Source organism: Notolepis coatsorum (genome assembly GCF_963971535.1).
Source record: "Notolepis coatsorum genome assembly, chromosome: 2".
Lineage (NCBI taxonomy): Eukaryota > Metazoa > Chordata > Actinopteri > Aulopiformes > Paralepididae > Notolepis > Notolepis coatsorum.
Window position 1 is genome coordinate 1,806,350 of NC_140166.1, and position 18,163 is coordinate 1,824,512.

General features: G+C 47.4%; 1 protein-coding gene across 1 annotated transcript in view; it reads right to left on the minus strand.

Annotated features, from left to right (window-relative positions):
* Positions 1 to 4,516: 4,516 nt before the first annotated feature.
* LOC311248901 (rho GTPase-activating protein 39-like) overlaps positions 4,517 to 18,163 on the minus strand; it is a gene marked incomplete at both ends in the record, with an annotated part of 144,919 nt that continues 131,272 nt past the window's right edge. Inside the window, 2 exons of the mRNA XM_084338130.1 lie at positions 4,517 to 4,540; positions 5,903 to 7,172. Of these exons, the coding sequence (XP_084194256.1) occupies positions 4,517 to 4,540; positions 5,903 to 7,172 (1,294 nt within the window). The remainder of the gene's footprint in view (positions 4,541 to 5,902; positions 7,173 to 18,163) is intronic.

The following is an 18,163-nucleotide window of genomic DNA, read 5'->3' on the forward strand; positions in this document are numbered from 1 at the left end:
TATACATAACCTTACGTTATTCTACACCTACAGCTTTCTTCAAACAGGTGTTTAATAGTGTTTCAAGCCCTGTGCTAGATAGCATCAACACTTCCCTTAGAACTGGTATTTTCCGAGGCGGTTAGGTGGCCGAGCGGAGATTGCGTTCGTCACCAACCCCGGAGCTGTGAGCTGGATTCGCCTGTTCGAATCCAGCTCACAGCTCCGGGGTTGTCACCAGCTTGGCTGGCCGTCTGCACTAATACAATTGGCTGTATTAGAGGGTGGGAGAAGCTGGCGGGGTGGGTCCGGGTCGTTGTAAACAGCGACTCCTACAGTTCGGTCGGGGCGCCTGCTAAGCGCGGATAGGACTTGAGGGGGATAGTGTGGTCCTCCCACACGCTACGCCCTCTCGATGAGAATCCGCCCTGCCAGGTGAAAAGAAGCTGTGATTGGCTGGACGTGTGTCGGAGGAAGCATGTGGTAGCCTCCACTCTCCCAGATGATCTGACTGTTAAGTGCGCAGCGACCAGGAAGGGACTGGGAATTGGCATACGACTAACATTGGGATGGGAGAAAATCGGAGGAAAATGGAGGGGGAAAAAGATCAATATATATAAAAAAAAAAAAAAAAAATTGTATTTTCCCAGATGCCTTTAAAACAGCAGTTGTAAAGCCATTACTAAAAAACCTAACTTGGATAGTAATGTACTGGCAAACTATCTACCAATATCTAACCTACCATTCATTAGTAAAGTACTTGAAAATATAGTTTCAGTTCAAATTAATTACTTTCTTGAAGAAAACAACATCTTAGAAGAATTTCAATCGGGATTCAGAAAATATCATAGCACTGAAACTGCCCTCACCAAAATAATCAGTGACTCGATTTACATTTACATTTACAGACTAAACTCTGAAGAGAATAAGGTCTCCATCCTTATCCTGCTAAATCTCAGTGCAGCATTCGATACAATCGATCACGATATTCTAATCGGACGTCTTGAAAACCTTGTTGGTTTCTCAGACTATGTGCTAAGCTGGTTTAAAACATACATCAGAGGGAGGAAATTCTATGTTAAACTAGGAGGCCACATGTCTGAGATATATGACAACAACTATGGAGTTGCACAAGGGAGTTGCTTAGGTCCTTTACTCTTCTCCCTTTATATGTTACCACTAGGGATGGGTACCGAATTCTGTACTTTTAAAGGTACCTACCGAAACACGTCGGTACTACCGAGTATCGATTCACGTGAGATCCAACGGTGCCTACTTTCGGTTATGAGAAAGAAAGAAAAAAGTCTGATGACGTCACGTTTAGTTTTTACCGCAAAACGGCACAATACATGTTTTCAAACTCTCTTTGGGTGTTTGCAATTCATGGGGAGTATACTTGTCTCTGATATCTTGATACAGTGGGCAGGTTGTTGTGTCTCTGATATCTTGGTACAGTGGGCAGGTTGTTAGAAAGTGTAGCTCAGTTTTCCACCTCTGCTCTTGCTCTCTGCTATTATCTCCAAACTTCAACTCCTCTCGAAACTTTATTTTATTATGTGCTTGCGCTGCCGCGGTGGGTTTTCTTTTTAGCGGTCGGCTTACTCCTTCCATATAGTTTCACATATTTGTAACTTATTTAACGTTAACGTTCGCTAATCGTCAGAGATAACGTTAGCTCCGTAGTCTAAGAGTAGACAGAAGACTCACAGGTACCGGTATCGGTTCAAATGTGAACGGTACCCATCCTTAGTTACCGCTGGGTGATATCATCTAGGGCTGCAACTAATGACTATTTTGGTAGTCGACTAATCTGCCGATTATTTTTTCGATTAGTCGACTAATCGAAAACCAATGTAAAAAAAAAAAAAAAAAAAAAAAAAAAAAGGATATATATATATTTTTTTTAACTACCTATCTTTGTGAAAGTGGCTTCTCAGCTCTGGTCCAGCTGAAGACAGAGCAGAGGAACAGATTGGACATTGAGCATGACCTCAGAGTTGCTTGTCTACCATCACCCCAGACTTTGAGACTCTTGTCAGGAGCAAACAACAACATCATAACATGATGATCCCATAGCAAATTAAAATAATGACTCATGAAACATTTGAATTTGGAGTTGCAACTTTAAATGAAATGTATTTGAAATGTTGAAGTCAAGAACAATACAGTCAGTCAGTGCATTGAGTCAAGTGCAATCACTCATAACAACTTAAGATAAATAAATTAAATAATACAAAATTGGAAGTGTAGTGCACTGTACTTTAAGTTTAAATAACTAAAATAATAATAAGAAAAAAGAAATAACTAGCAGCAGCATCTGCCCCCAGCACCACGGCTGATGGGGCTGTAACTTGGTCCAGGACCAGGAGGGGAGGGTGACGTACACTACTGAGTACTGACGTCGTGGAACAGCTGTAGGGGGAGACGGGATGAGTCAGATCAGACAGACTTCTAGGTCTTTTGTTTGCTGGGTGTGAGAGGAGTCCGTGTGTGTGTGTAATTGTGTATGTGTGTGTGTCTTACTCTGATCGCTGTGTGAGAGTGAGAGGAGAGCGTGTGTAACTGTGTAATGTATTGTGTGTCTGTCTGTCTGATGATCATCATCTCCTGCAGGGGAACACAGTACACCAATTTCTTTAAATTGCAGTGAGTGCGAGCATATCGACATGCTCTGTACTTTAAATAACTACTAAAATAATAATATTAAAAAAATAAATAACTAGCAGCAGCATCTGCCCCCAGCACCACGGCTGATGGGGCTGTAACTTGGTCCAGGACCAGGAGAGAAGGGTGACGTACTGACGTCGTGGAACAGCTGTAGGGGGAGAGGGGGATGACATGAGTCAGATCAGACAGACTTCTAGGTCTTTTGTTTGCTGTGTGTGAGAGGAGTCAGTGTGTGTGTGTGTATGTGTGTGACAGACAGTGGTGGTATTGGTGGTGTATGTTAGTAGTGGTGGTGGTATTGGTGGTGTTAGTAGTGGTGGTGGTGGTGTTAGTAGTGGTGGTGGTGGTGTTAGTAGTGGTGGTGGTGTTAGTAGTGGTGGTGGTGTTAGTAGTGGTGGTGTTAGTAGTGGTGGTGTTAGTAGTGGTGGTGGTGTTAGTAGTGGTGGTGGTGTTAGTAGTGGTGGTGTTAGTAGTGGTGGTGGTGTTAGTAGTGGTGGTGGTGTTAGTAGTGGTGGTGTTAGTAGTGGTGGTATTGGTGGTGTTAGTAGTGGTGGTGTTAGTAGTGGTGGTATTGGTGGTGTTAGTAGTGGTGGTATTGGTGGTGTTAGTAGTGGTGGTGTTAGTAGTGGTGGTGGTGGTGTTAGTAGTGGTGGTATTGGTGGTGTTAGTAGTGGTGGTGTTAGTAGTGGTGGTGGTGTTAGTAGTGGTGGTATTGGTGGTGTTAGTAGTGGTGGTGTTAGTAGTGGTGGTGGTGGTGGTGTTAGTAGTGGTGGTATTGGTGGTGTTAGTAGTGGTGGTGTTAGTAGTGGTGGTATTGGTGGTGTTAGTAGTGGTGGTGTTAGTAGTGGTGGTGGTGGTGGTGTTAGTAGTGGTGGTATTGGTGGTGTTAGTAGTGGTGGTGTTAGTAGTGGTGGTGGTGTTAGTAGTGGTGGTATTGGTGGTGTTAGTAGTGGTGGTAGTGGTGTTAGTAGTGGTGGTGGTGTGGTGTTAGTAGTGGTGGTGGTGTTAGTAGTGGTGGTATTGGTGGTGTTAGTAGTGGTGGTGTTAGTAGTGGTGGTGGTGTTAGTAGTGGTGGTATTGGTGGTGTTAGTAGTGGTGGTAGTGGTGTTAGTAGTGGTGGTGGTGTGGTGTTAGTAGTGGTGGTGGTGTTAGTAGTGGTGGTATTGGTGGTGGTGTTAGTACGTGTCTTACTCTGATCGCTGTGTGTGAGTGAGAGGAGTGTGTATGTGTCCAATGTGTGTGTGTCTTACTCTGATCACTGTGAGTGAGAGGAGTGCGTGTGTGTGTGTAATTATAATGTATTGTGTGTGTCTGTCTGATCATCATCATCTCCTGCAGGGGAACACAGTACACCATTTACAATTTCTGATGCCAGCAGCCAGCAGGACATTGGCGCCATTGTCATGAACAACCGCCACAAGCTTGCTTGGAGGGATCTCAAACCTTTCCACAGCCTGCTCAATCCATGTAGCAATGTTGGTCCCAGTGTGCCGTTCTTCGAGTGGCATGGTTGTGAGGCAGAAGCTATTGAGCTTCCAGTCATCACTTATAAAGTGACAGGTGATGCCAAGATATGCCTCTGTCGCAACACTGGTCCAGGCATCAGTTGTCAGGGCAATCTTGTTCTTGTTTGCTTTAAGAGCAATTTTAACCTTAGCAAAAGTATCTTCATACTTTCTCTCCATGAGCTTTGTAAAATGAGTTCTGGAAGGTAAGGTAAGGTGTAACCTGAATGGAATGTGGTGACCATCTGCTTAAAGCCCTCATCTTCAACCATCGATAATGGTCTCATGTCTTTAACAAGCATGGTGAGGAGCACTGAGGATGCTCTCTGTGAAGACTCCAGCCATTTGAGGACAAACTCTGTTACTCATCCACACGTGTTTGCTTTGCCCTACAATAGAAAGAAAACAAAAAAAACAGAAAGCTGTATTAATTATCATCAGAATTTGTAGGCTATAGTATCAGACTATCAGTTTATTTTTATAATTATAGTCAGCCTTATATATACCTAGGCTAGAATTAATAATATTGAGATGCAATATCTATGTTTTCCCACTAGAGGGAGTTATCGCTTAAGGGATATTATTTTGTGGACTACAGACAGAGTGACTACAGATATATACGTGAGGTATTTCCGTATCCGGTTGGTCGGCATAACAAACGAAACTAAAAGTGAAGCAGCGCCAGCAACGCTGTAACCTCACCTGTACTAACTACTAAGCATGGCGCTGTTTAACGTTACTTACAACATACAGCAGCAGCGCAGCCTCTATAAGCATCAGCAATAGAGTTCGCATAGCAAGCATTATATCCATATCCATGAGACGTTCTGTTTTCCAACGTAAAAAATACAATACTATGGCTAACTACTCTAGAACTTACCCATGTTCCGACGACGTCACCGTGGCTCCGGGGTGCTTTCGTTTTAGATGTTTGTGCATCGCCGTGGTGCTGCTGTGAAATGCCAATTCCACCTTGCATAATGGGCATTTAACAGTTTTCTTCGGTTTGTCATCTGTAAAGAATTCCCACACCTTTGATGCCCTCGGTCTCGCTTTTTTTAATTCATCTCCTCCGTCTTTCTCTCTCCCTTCCGCCATCTCATCTCCTCTGTCTTTCTCTCTCCCTTCCGCCATCGTTCATTCTTTCTTCTGAAGTGAAGTTCTTACCTGCAAGCTGCGCCGTTAAGTACCAGAATGCACTGCAGTCAGACAATGGAAACTATACTGCCCCCAGCAGTTCCTGTAGTGCATTGCAGTTACAAATGAACATTTGCGCATTGCAGTTACTTATTATTAATTGTTATTGTTATTGTTTTTAATGACTAATCGACACAACAATATCTCGTCGACGATTTTTCATAATCGACATCGTCGATTATGTCGACTAATCGTTGCAGCCCTAATATCATCAGAGAACATAATGTAGGTTTCCATAGCTATGCGGATGATACACAACTGTACATATCTGCTGAACCAAATGATACAGCGATTAACTCCATTACAGACTGATTACTGGCAATAAATACATGGATGAGTAAGAACGTGTGTGTGTATCAGAGTGTGTGTGTGTGTGTGTGTGTGTGTGTGTGTGTGTGTGTGTGTGTGTGTGTGTGTGTGTGTGTGTGTGTGTACCTGCGAGGGCTGCAGCAGGGTGAAGCCCTGAGGGGAGGCCAGGTTGTGTGTGTGTGTGTGTGTGTGTGTGTGTGTGTGTGTGTGTGTGTGTGTGTGTGTGTGTGTGTGTGTGTGTGTACCTGCGAGGGCTGCAGCAGGGTGAAGCCCTCAGGCGAGGCCAGGTTGGTCTGGACAGACAGGCTCTTCTCCAGCAGCAGGGCCTGAGGGAAGCCCAGCCGGTCCAAGGTGCTGCGTCTCCAGAGGTATCCCTCGCTCTGCGCCAGCTCCTCACTGAAGGCCCGCACCACCGGCCCGGGCAGGGGGGGGGGCACGGCCCCGTCACTCTCGTAGCCCGAACCCTGTGCCGCCGTGCCCCCGCCCTGGCCGGAGTCCCAGCTGCCCCGCTGCTTCATCACCTCCCGCGCCTCCCACGCCAGCCGCGCCTGCGCCAGCATGGCCTCCGACAGCTCCCGCTCCGCCCCGGGCCCCGCGCCCCCCCGCCCCAGCTCCTGCGGGAGGGAGGGTTTGCGGGTCTTGCGTTTCCGGTTCCCCCCTGGCGAGAAGCCGCCGCCCCCTGTGGTGGAGGAGGAGGAGGAGAGCGAGCGGTGCTGGCTGGAGCTCCAGGACATGGAGTCCTCGTACAGCAGCCGCTGGCCCCCCTCGCCCCCCTCGCCCCCGCCGTACAGCAGCCGGGGGTCCCTGATCAGAGACTGGCTGTGCTGCAGGGTGAAGGAGCCCCCGTACGAGCTCCCGTAGCCCCCCTTGGAGGCGCCGTAGCGCAGCAGCCTGTCGGCCGTCTTGAAGCGCGGGCTGGAGGTGGTCTGCTCCACGTACACCAGCTGCTTGACGTACTCCTTCCCCGCAGGGCTGTACTCCAGGCTCTGGGTCTTCTCCGGGCACTTCTGCCGGGTCAGCACCAGCTGGCCGTAGGGCGAGGGGCTCTGCTTGGGGGAGTGGTAGAGGGGCGCGGAGGGCTTGCGGGCGGGGGACTTGCCCGTGCCGTACAGCGACAAGGGGTCCGAGAGGTGCATGTCCGTGGGGGGCTCCTCGTAGATGGGAGGGGGCTGGTACTCCGTGGGCGGCTCCTCGTAGAGCGGAGGCTCGTAGGCGTAGCGCGGCGAGGGCGGCTGGGAGTCGGCAGAGGAGCGGCGGAGGGTGCCGGTGCCGCCCAGCTCCGCCCGCTTCAGAAAGGGCGACTGGCAGCGCTCCGTGTACAGGACAGGGGGGGAGGGGGGCTCGGGGGGGGCGTTCCCACCAGAAGAGCGCCGGGTGCCGGAGGGAGTGGCCGGGGGAGGGGGGTCACAGGGGGAGTAACCGTTCCCCTGGTGAGACAGAAAACTAGGCTCTCTGTCAGTCACCTTGATCAACATGTGTTCCTTCTTACCAGTGTTCCATCTGAAGGGAGAGGTCCTGAGAGAGGAGAGGAGGGGGGAGAGGGAGAGGAGGGGGGGGGGGGAGGAGGGGGGGGGAGGAGGGGGGGGGAGGAGGGGGGGAGAGAGGGAGAGAGGAGGAGAGGAGAGGAGAGGAGAGAGGAGAGGAGAGGAGGGGGGGGGGGGAGGAGGGGGGGGGAGGAGAGGAGAGGAGGAGAGAGGAGAGGAGAGGAGAGAGGAGAGGAGAGGAGGAGGGGGGGGGAGGAGGGGGGGAGAGAGGAGAGGAGAGGAGGGGGGGAGAGGAGGGGGGGGGAGAGGAGGGGGGGAGAGAGGGAGAGGAGGGGGGGAGAGAAGAGAGGAGGAGAGAGGAGAGGAGGAGAGGAGAGGAGAGGGGGGGAGAGGAGGGGGGGGGGGAGAGGGAGAGGAGGGGGGGGGAGGAGGGGGGGAGAGGAGGAGGGGGGGGGAGGAGAGGAGAGGAGAGGAGAGGGAGAGGAGAGGAGGGGGGGAGAGGAGGGGGGGGGGAGAGGAGGGGGGGAGAGAGGGAGAGAGGAGGAGAGGAGAGGAGAGGAGAGAGGAGAGGAGAGGAGGGGGGGAGAGGAGGGGAGGGGGGGGGAGAGGGAGAGGAGGGGGGGGGGAGGAGGGGGGGAGAGAGGGAGAGAGGAGGAGAGGAGAGGAGAGGAGAGAGGAGAGGAGAGGAGGGGGGGAGAGGAGGGGAGGGGGGGAGAGGGAGAGGAGGGGGAGGAGAGGAGAGAGGGAGAGGAGGAGAGGATAGGAGAGAAGAGGAGAGGAGGGGGGGAGAGGAGAGGAGATAAGAGAGGAGGAGAGAGGGAGAGGAGAGGAGGGGGGGAGAGGGAGAGGAGGGGGAGGAGAGGAGAGAGGGAGAGGAGGAGAGGATAGGAGAGAAGAGGAGAGGAGGGGGGGAGAGGAGAGGAGATAAGAGAGGAGGAGAGAGGGAGAGGAGAGGAGGGGGGGGGAGAGGGAGAGGAGGGGGAGGAGAGGAGAGAGGAGGAGAGAGGGATAGGAGGAGAGGAGAGGAGAGGAGAGGAGGAGAGGAGAGAGGAGGAGAGAGGAGGAGAGGAGGAGAGGAGAGAGGAGAGAAGAGAAGAGGAGAGGAGAGGGGGGAGAGGAGGGGGAGGAGAGAAGAGAGGAGGAGAGAGGAGGAGAGGAGGAGAGGAGGAGAGGAGGAGAGGAGAGAGGAGGAGAGGAGAGAAGAGAGAGGAGAGAAGAGAAGAGGAGAGGAGGGGGGGAGAGGGAGAGGAGGGGGAGGAGAGGAGAGAGGAGGGGGAGGAGAGAAGAGAGGAGGAGAGAGGGAGAGGAGGAGAGGAGAGGAGAGGAGAGAAGAGGAGAGGAGAGAGGGAGGAGGAGGAGAGGGGGAGGAGAGGGAGAGGAGGAGAGGGAGGAGGAGGAGAGGAGGAGAGGAGAGGAGAGAAGAGGAGAGGAGAGAAGAGGAGAGGAGGAGAGGAGAGGAGAGGAGAGGGAGAGGAGGAGAGGGATGATGAGGATAGGAGGAAAGGAGAGGGATAGGAGGAGAGGGAGATGATGAGAGGAGGGGGAGGAGAGGGAGAGGAGGGGGAGGAGAGGAGGATAGGGAGAGGAGGAGAGAGGAGAGTGGAGAGAGGAGAGGAGGAGGAGGGGGAGGGGGAGGAGCGGAGAGGAGGAGAGGGAGATGATGAGAGGGAGAGAAGGAGAGGATGAGGAGAGGAGGGGGAGGAGATGAGAGGAGAGGAGTGGGAGAAGAGGGGGAGGATAGGAGGAGAGGAGGAGGAGATGAGAGGAGGGGGAGGAGAGGGAGAGAAGGAGAGGATGAGGAGATGAGGGGGAGGAGAGGGAAAGGAGGGGGAGGAGAGGATGAGAGGAGAGGAGAGGAGAGTATAAGTGTTGTCCATACTGAAGCTAGTAAGACAGTATAAGTGTTGTCCACACTGAACCTAGTAAGACACTAAGTGTTGTCCTCACTGAACCTAGTAAGACAGTATAAGTGTTGTCCTCACTGAAGCTAGTAAGACACTAAGTGTTGTCCTCACTGAAGCTAGTAAGACAGTATAAGTGTTGTCCTCACTGAACCTAGTAAGACAGTATAAGTGTTGTCCTCACTGAAGCTAGTAAGACAGTATAAGTGTTGTCATCACTGAAGCTAGTAAGACAGTAAGTGTTGTCCACACTGAACCTAGTAAGACAGTATAAGTGTTGTCCTCACTGAACCTAGTAAGACAGTATAAGTGTTGTCCACACTGAACCTAGTAAGACAGTATAAGTGTTGTCCACACTGAACCTAGTAAGACAGTATAAGTGTTGTCCACACTGAACCTAGTAAGACAGTATAAGTGTTGTCCTCACTGAAGCTAGTAAGACAGTATAAGTGTTGTCCACACTGAACCTAGTAAGACAGTATAAGTGTTGTCCACACTGAACCTAGTAAGACAGTATAAGTATTGTCCTCACTGAAGCTAGTAAGACAGTATAAGTGTTGTCCACACTGAACCTAGTAAGACAGTATAAGTGTTGTCCTCACTGAAGCTAGTAAGACAGTATAAGTGTTGTCCACACTGAACCTAGTAAGATAGTATAAGTGTTGTCCACACTGAACCTAGTAAGACACTAAGTGTTGTCCACACTGAACCTAGTAAGACACTAAGTGTTGTCCACACTGAACCTAGTAAGACACTAAGTGTTGTCCTCACTGAACCTAGTAAGACAGTATAAGTGTTGTCCTCACTGAAGCTAGTAAGACAGTATAAGTGTTGTCCTCACTGAAGCTAGTAAGACAGTATAAGTGTTGTCCTCACTGAACCTAGTAAGACACTAAGTGTTGTCCACACTGAACCTAGTAAGACACTAAGTGTTGTCCTCACTGAACCTAGTAAGACAGTATAAGTGTTGTCCACACTGAACCTAGTAAGACAGTATAAGTGTTGTCCACACTGAACCTAGTAAGACACTAAGTGTTGTCCTCACTGAAGCTAGTAAGACAGTATAAGTGTTGTCCACACTGAACCTAGTAAGACAGTATAAGTGTTGTCCACACTGAAGCTAGTAAGACAGTATAAGTGTTGTCCACACTGAAGCTAGTAAGACAGTATAAGTGTTGTCCACACTGAACCTAGTAAGACAGTATAAGTGTTGTCCACACTGAACCTAGTAAGACAGTATAAGTGTTGTCCACACTGAAGCTAGTAAGACACTAAGTGTTGTCCTCACTGAAGCTAGTAAGACAGTATAAGTGTTGTCATCACTGAAGCTAGTAAGACACTAAGTGTTGTCCACACTGAACCTAGTAAGACACTAAGTGTTGTCCACACTGAACCTAGTAAGATAGTATAAGATAAGATAAGATAAGATAAGATATTCCTTTATTAATCCCCTTGGGGAAATTCGTGACACACACATACAGCTCAACGTCCTCACTCAAGTGTTGTCCTCACTGAAGCTAGTAAGACACTAAGTGTTGTCCTCACTGAACCTAGTAAGACAGTATAAGTGTTGTCCACACTGAAGCTAGTAAGACACTAAGTGTTGTCCTCACTGAAGCTAGTAAGACAGTATAAGTGTTGTCCTCACTGAAGCTAGTAAGACAGTATAAGTGTTGTCCTCACTGAACCTAGTAAGACACTAAGTGTTGTCCACACTGAACCTAGTAAGACACTAAGTGTTGTCCTCACTGAACCTAGTAAGACAGTATAAGTGTTGTCCACACTGAACCTAGTAAGACAGTATAAGTGTTGTCCACACTGAACCTAGTAAGACACTAAGTGTTGTCCTCACTGAAGCTAGTAAGACAGTATAAGTGTTGTCCACACTGAACCTAGTAAGACAGTATAAGTGTTGTCCACACTGAAGCTAGTAAGACAGTATAAGTGTTGTCCACACTGAAGCTAGTAAGACAGTATAAGTGTTGTCCACACTGAACCTAGTAAGACAGTATAAGTGTTGTCCACACTGAACCTAGTAAGACAGTATAAGTGTTGTCCACACTGAAGCTAGTAAGACACTAAGTGTTGTCCTCACTGAAGCTAGTAAGACAGTATAAGTGTTGTCATCACTGAAGCTAGTAAGACACTAAGTGTTGTCCACACTGAACCTAGTAAGACACTAAGTGTTGTCCACACTGAACCTAGTAAGATAGTATAAGATAAGATAAGATAAGATATTCCTTTATTAATCCCCTTGGGGAAATTCGTGACACACACATACAGCTCAACGTCCTCACTCAAGTGTTGTCCTCACTGAACCTAGTAAGACAGTATAAGTGTTGTTCACACTGAAGCTAGTAAGACACTAAGTGTTGTCCTCACTGAAGCTAGTAAGACAGTATAAGTGTTGTCCACACTGAAGCTAGTAAGACAGTATAAGTGTTGTCCACACTGAAGCTAGTAAGACACTAAGTGTTGTCCACACTGAACCTAGTAAGATAGTATAAGTGTTGTCCACACTGAAGCTAGTAAGACACTAAGTGTTGTCCACACTGAACCTAGTAAGACAGTATAAGTGTTGTCCACACTGAACCTAGTAAGACAGTATAAGTGTTGTCCACACTGAACCTAGTAAGATAGTATAAGTGTTGTCCACACTGAACCTAGTAAGACACTAAGTGTTGTCCACACTGAACCTAGTAAGACAGTATAAGTGTTGTCCTCACTGAACCTAGTAAGACACTAAGTGTTGTCCACACTGAACCTAGTAAGACAGTATAAGGCCTAAAAAAATAATGGTTTGTTTCCGGTTGCCGACCGACCCTGCAGATTTATGTGCGACCAAATTTATTTTATGGGAGTTTCTATTGGCGGAAAAAAATACGCATTTTGTAGAGCGCCCTTTGTTCCAGTAGAGAGCGCCAGACTCCAGCAAATGGCCGCGAGCTACAGTGTCAACATGGATGTGTGCACCGTAACCATTGTTTGTTTGTGCGGTGTGCCTCCTAAAATAGTCAGACTGGGTGCAAAAACATTTAAAGACGTGCTCCTAGAAGTAAAACAGTGCACTTGTCGCTTTATATCAGCAGCTGGAAAAGTGGATAGAGCGGACAAATGGACAGACATTGCCAACGATGTATTGTCAACCACCACCACCCAGCTTGGGTCCCATGCCGGCGCCGTGTTAAGCTTATTTCAATTCAAGTACTTAGCACTGAAGTGCAAGGCTCCAGCGCCAGAACCTGTACCCTCCACAAGCCAGTCTGCCTTCGACTTGCTGTTTCGTGCACAGCAACGTATACATTTGCCTCCACTGAGAACTGAACAAAATAAAAAAGATGAGTTGAGGAATGCCATTATCAAGAGCCTCCAAACCAGGCGAGTGGGGTTTTCTGTCCAGGCGAGCACAAACCAAGGCTCAGAATTGGTGACGGTGAGTTAACTATTTTACTAAAATGGAACGAGTCTGTCTGTATGTACTGTATCGTTCTGTCATACTAATTGTTAGGAAGAATGAGGAGGGGTTTATGCTTCTTTGGGGTTGTTTAATTCCATTGATATCGGTTACATACAGGTGAATACCTCGCTCGTCATCACACACAGCTACCTGCTTTTACACGTGTATTCCACGACAACAAACTAACTTCCGGTGCCACCCCATATCTCTCCCGGGCGGAAACACACCCCCAGCTAACAGTGACACACAAAACCCCAGAACATTGCAGTACGTTTCATTTTCATGCAAGGACTGTTTCTGTAATAGTATGAATTTGAGATAATATTTTTTACAATCAAGTTTAATTAAATAGTAAAAAAAAGTGCAGTCCATGTCAAGAATGAGAATATATAAAAAGCAAGTATTTCACAATATTTGCACAGCTCTCTGACGTCGGGATATTTAGTGAGTATATTTAGGGGTGGCATTTTTAGTACTACCTTTGTACATTGTACTTTTGTAGTACAGTGTCTTTGTATTTTAACCTTTAGTACATGTGTGGTATTTAATATAATAAACGATTTTTGCTGGGAGTCGGAGGTGTGGTATATTTCATCCTATTCCTAGATCTGACTAGTTTTAATAACATACATAAATATTTCTTCTTTGATTTGACAGGCAGTGGCAATTTCTAGAGCTCATCTATCAATCTCTCCATTGAATGATCAGAATATTGGCACAAAAGGTTTAAATGACAGTCTGACATTTTTATATAAAAAATTAACTGACATTTCAATTGTTCTGCGCTTTAAATACGTACATGAATGTCAGAACTTTAATACTAGTACACACATGCTTTGTATGCCAAATTATCCTGTACTTCACACTTGAGTCATCAAGTCAAGTTAAGAGTTTTAATTGTCACGGCATACAGGTATACAATGAAATGCGGGTGGTCTTGCCCGCAACGATGTGCAATACAGTGGTACAACATATAATAGAATCAAAAATGAAAAAACAACATTGTGCAGTAAACAGGTAACAGGTAACATGGAGTGACATCTCGGTATCTGTACATAGTTATTTACAGAGCATATGGGACATGCTAGTTAGCTTTGGTAGTGCAATACACTGTTCCTGTTATTCTAATTTAAAGTGTCCTTTCCTTTGGCCATAAGTGTGCGTGTGTGCGACATGAGTGTGTGCCCGCTCATGTTAAAGTGTTAAGTTGCTGCTTGTGTGTGAGCGTGCACAGCGTGCGTGTTGTGTGTGTGTTCATGTGTGCTTGTGTGTGGATAGTTCAATGTTCTGAGCACTCAATGTTCATGGCTCTGATGGCCTGGGGGAAGAAGCTGAGCCTCAGCCGCTCTGTCCTAGTAGCTGGGGTTCGCAGGCGTCTGCCTGACCTCAGCAGCTGAAACAGGCTGTTATTGGGGTGGTGAGGGTCTTTCATTATCCTGCAGGCTCTGGATTTGCACCTCTTGTTGTATAGAACCTGCAGGGGGGGTAGTGCAATACCCATGGTACGCTCGGCTGAGCGCACCACTCTCTGTAGGGCCTTCTTGTCCTGTGCCGTGCTGTTTCCATACCAGGCAGTGATGTTTCCGGTCAGGATGCTCTCTACAGCTCCTGAGTAGAAGGACTGGAGTATCTTCCCCGATACTCTGAACTTCCTTAACTGTCTCAGGTGGTAGAGGCGCTGTTTCGCCTTCTTTACTACTGTGTCTATGTGTGTTGACCATGTCAGGTCCTCTGAGATGTGGACCCCCAGGTACTTAAAGCTGCTCACCCTGTCCACGGTGGCCCCGTTAATCATCAGTGGTGTGTGCGTCTCCTGCTGACCTCTCCTATAATCCACGATCAGCTCCTTGGTTTTACCAATGTTCAGGAGCAGGCTGTTGTCCTGGCACCAGCGTTCCAGTACCTCAACCTCCTCCCGGTAGGCCTTCTCGTCGTTGTCCGAGATCAGCCCCACCACCACCGTGTCGTCTGCGAACTTCACTATGGAGTTAGAGCTGAACTTGGCCACACAGTCGTGTGTGTAGAGTGAGTACAGCAGGGGGCTCAGAACACAGCCCTGGGGGGACCCGATGCTCAGGGTGATGGTGTTGGAGGTCTGACCCCCCACCCTGACCGCCTGGGGTCTTTCGCTCAGAAAGTCCAGTACCCAGGCGCTCAGGGCGGAGCTCAGACCTAGCTCGATCAGCTTGTCCACCAGTCTGGTGGGGACTATGGTGTTGAACGCTGAGCTGTAGTCAATGAACAACAGTCTCACATAGCCCCCCTTCTGACGGTCAAGGTGCGAGAGGGTGCTGTGCAGTACCTGGGAGACCGCGTCGTCGGTGGACCTGTTTGTCCTGTATGCAAATTGCATAGGGTCCATATCACTGGGGAGGGAGGCACAAATGTGGTCCTTGACCAGCCTCTCGAAACATTTCATGACCACAGAGATGAGTGCCACCGGTCTGTAGTCATTTGGACATGTTGGGGAGGGTTTCTTCGGTACAGGGATGATGGTAGACATCTTGAAGCAGGCAGGGACCACTGACTCCGCCAGGGATTGATTAAATATGGCGGTGAACACAGGGGCCAGCTGGTTGGCACAGGACTTGAGTATGCGTCCTGTTATGCCATCTGGGCCAGCAGCCTTCCTGGTGTTCACCTGCATAAATGCTCTTCTCACACTGTGTTCCGACAACGAGAGAGCGTCCCCGCCCCCCCGCGGTTGCCCCCCCCCCCTCCACAACAGCCGGCGCGCCAGTGACGTCACTAGCCGGAGAGCCAGCAGCGCCACTGTCTACACCAAACCGAGCGTAGAAGATGTTGAGCTTGTCCGCGAGGGAGGCGTCGTCGCTCCCCATAGAGGGGGGCGCTGACTTTATAGTATTTAACATTAACATATTTGTGCTGTATATACTTTTTTTGTTGTATTTGTACAAAAAGAATATATGGATATTAAACATCCTGGCAGAGTACATGCACCCGTGGTGTCAAAAAATTAATAAAAATTCCCTATCCAGTTGCCGTGGGAAAGAATAAAATAAAAAAATAAAATAAAATAAATTCCCTACCTACCCATGGCCAAACTGACAACCAACAGGAAACAAGCAATTTTTTTTTTTATGCCTAAGTGTTGTCCACACTGAACCTAGTAAGACACTAAGTGTTGTCCTCACTGAACCTAGTAAGACACTAAGTGTTGTCCTCACTGAACCTAGTAAGACACTAAGTGTTGTCCTCACTGAACCTAGTAAGACACTAAGTGTTGTCCTCACTGAACCTAGTAAGACACTAAGTGTTGTCCTCACTGAAGCTAGTAAGACAGTATAAGTGTTGTCCTCACTGAACCTAGTAAGACAGTATAAGTGTTGTCCTCACTGAACCTAGTAAGACAGTATAAGTGTTGTCCTCACTGAACCTAGTAAGACACTAAGTGTTGTCCTCACTGAAGCTAGTAAGACAGTATAAGTGTTGTCCTCACTGAAGCTAGTAAGACAGTATAAGTGTTGTCCTCACTGAACCTAGTAAGACAGTATAAGTGTTGTCCTCACTGAACCTAGTAAGACACTAAGTGTTGTCCTCACTGAACCTAGTAAGACACTAAGTGTTGTCCACACTGAAGCTAGTAAGACAGTATAAGTGTTGTCCTCACTGAACCTAGTAAGACAGTATAAGTGTTGTCCTCACTGAACCTAGTAAGACAGTATAAGTGTTGTCCTCACTGCACCTATTAAGACAGTATAAGTGTTGTCCACACTGAAGCTAGTAAGACAGTATAAGTGTTGTCCTCACTGCACCTAGTAAGACAGTATAAGTGTTGTCCACACTGAAGCTAGTAAGACAGTATAAGTGTTGTCCACACTGAACCTAGTAAGACAGTATAAGTGTTGTCCACACTGAACCTAGTAAGACACTAAGTGTTGTCCACACTGAAGCTAGTAAGACAGTATAAGTGTTGTCCACACTGAAGCTAGTAAGACACTAAGTGTTGTCCACACTGAAGCTAGTAAGACAGTATAAGTGTTGTCCACACTGAACCTAGTAAGACAGTATAAGTGTTGTCCTCACTGAACCTAGTAAGACAGTATAAGTGTTGTCCTCACTGAACCTAGTAAGACAGTATAAGTGTTGTCCTCACTGAACCTAGTAAGACACTAAGTGTTGTCCTCACTGAACCTAGTAAGACACTAAGTGTTGTCCACACTGAAGCTAGTAAGACAGTATAAGTGTTGTCCTCACTGAACCTAGTAAGACAGTATAAGTGTTGTCCTCACTGAACCTAGTAAGACAGTATAAGTGTTGTCCTCACTGCACCTAGTAAGACAGTATAAGTGTTGTCCACACTGAAGCTAGTAAGACAGTATAAGTGTTGTCCTCACTGCACCTAGTAAGACAGTATAAGTGTTGTCCACACTGAAGCTAGTAAGACAGTATAAGTGTTGTCCACACTGAACCTAGTAAGACAGTATAAGTGTTGTCCACACTGAACCTAGTAAGACACTAAGTGTTGTCCACACTGAAGCTAGTAAGACAGTATAAGTGTTGTCCTCACTGAAGCTAGTAAGACACTAAGTGTTGTCCACACTGAACCTAGTAAGACAGTATAAGTGTTGTCCTCACTGAACCTAGTAAGACACTAAGTGTTGTCCACACTGAACCTAGTAAGACAGTATAAGTGTTGTCCACACTGAACCTAGTAAGACAGTATAAGTGTTGTCCACACTGAAGCTAGTAAGACACTAAGTGTTGTCCACACTGAAGCTAGTAAGACAGTATAAGTGTTGTCCACACTGAACCTAGTAAGACAGTATAAGTGTTGTCCTCACTGAACCTAGTAAGACAGTATAAGTGTTGTCCACACTGAACCTAGTAAGACAGTATAAGTGTTGTCCTCACTGAACCTAGTAAGACAGTATAAGTGTTGTCCTCACTGAACCTAGTAAGACAGTATAAGTGTTGTCCTCACTGAACCTAGTAAGACAGTATAAGTGTTGTCCTCACTGAACCTAGTAAGACAGTATAAGTGTTGTCCACACTGAACCTAGTAAGACAGTATAAGTGTTGTCCACACTGAACCTAGTAAGACACTAAGTGTTGTCCACACTGAAGCTAGTAAGACAGTATAAGTGTTGTCCACACTGAACCTAGTAAGACAGTATAAGTGTTGTCCTCACTGAACCTAGTAAGACAGTATAAGTGTTGTCCTCACTGAAGCTAGTAAGACAGTATAAGTGTTGTCCTCACTGAACCTAGTAAGACACTAAGTGTTGTCCACACTGAACCTAGTAAGACACTAAGTGTTGTCCACACTGAACCTAGTAAGACACTAAGTGTTGTCCACACTGAAGCTAGTAAGACACTAAGTGTTGTCCACACTGAACCTAGTAAGACAGTATAAGTGTTGTCCTCACTGAACCTAGTAAGACACTAAGTGTTGTCCTCACTGAACCTAGTAAGACAGTATAAGTGTTGTCCTCACTGAAGCTAGTAAGACAGTAAGTGTTGTCATCACTGAAGCTAGTAAGACAGTATAAGTGTTGTCCTCACTGAACCTAGTAAGACAGTATAAGTGTTGTCCACACTGAAGCTAGTAAGACAGTATAAGTGTTGTCCTCACTGAACCTAGTAAGACAGTATAAGTGTTGTCCTCACTGAACCTAGTAAGACAGTATAAGTGTTGTCCTC